We start from the raw sequence: 881 nt of genomic DNA on the forward strand, positions 1-881 counted from the left end.
GGATGTTCTGCGTGTAACAAACACAATTAACACAAGTTTATACCTTTAAAACGAAGCAGCTGAGCATGTCTCAGTGTCTGTATGTGCTGCTGTGTTTACTCGTCTGCTTCCCCCCCGTCAGATCATTGTCTTCGACGAGGAGTGCTTCCAGGGCCGTCGTCATGAGTTCACCTCTGAGTGCTGCAACGTGATGGAGTTCGGCTTCGAGACCGTGCGTTCCCTCAGAGTGGAGAGCGGAGCGTGAGTAAACACACACACACACACACACACACAGAAAACAACAGAGGATGCAGCACTGTCACTGTCACAAGCAGCAGATATTTACCGGCTCTGGCCGGTGGAGAGAGCGTAACAGGTTTTGACTTTCTCTCCCCAGCTGGGTGGGTTACGAGCATGCTTCCTACCAGGGACAGCAGTTTGTGCTGGAGAGGGGAGAGTACCCCCAGTGTGATGCCTTCGGCGGCAGCAATGCCTATCACATTGAGAGACTGACCTCCTTCAGACCCATTGCCTGTGCTGTAAGTGCAACACGGATCACCTGCCTCACCTTTCCACTCCTTCAGCTTCACAAATGTCAACATCTCTCTCGTGTCGTTGAACTTGTGTCGCTGCCGTGGACTTGACTGACTGGAAAAACAACCTATATGTATTGTTTGCTCTTTTTTTTCTGCCCTCCAGAACCACAGAGAGTGTCGTATGACTATCTTTGAGCGTGAGAACTTCCTGGGCCGTAAGGGTGAGCTTAGTGACGATTATCCCTCCCTCCAGGCCATGGGCTGGTGCAACAATGAAGTTGGCTCTCTCAGGATCCAGTCTGGAGCGTGAGTGTCCTCCAGCTACGGCAACACTCCTCCTCTCCCTCCACATTTTTTTTTTTTTTT

At 51.1% G+C, this 881-nt stretch overlaps 1 protein-coding gene across 1 annotated transcript; it reads left to right on the forward strand.

The window, feature by feature from the left end:
• Window positions 1-74: 74 nt before the first annotated feature.
• Window positions 75-864, forward strand: LOC111673082 (beta-crystallin A4-like; the record flags this gene model as incomplete). Its single annotated transcript, XM_023430738.2, has 3 exons — window positions 75-240; window positions 377-518; window positions 679-864. Coding segments are annotated over 3 exons (455 nt in total), but the record flags the coding sequence as incomplete, so codon positions are not given.
• Between the last annotated feature and the right edge of the window lie 17 nt (window positions 865-881).

This window comes from Seriola lalandi, unplaced genomic scaffold (genome assembly GCF_002814215.2).
Source record: "Seriola lalandi dorsalis isolate HSWRI2012SDOR001 ecotype SW California unplaced genomic scaffold, Sedor1 jcf7180002009697, whole genome shotgun sequence".
Taxonomy (NCBI): Eukaryota; Metazoa; Chordata; class Actinopteri; order Carangiformes; family Carangidae; genus Seriola; species Seriola lalandi.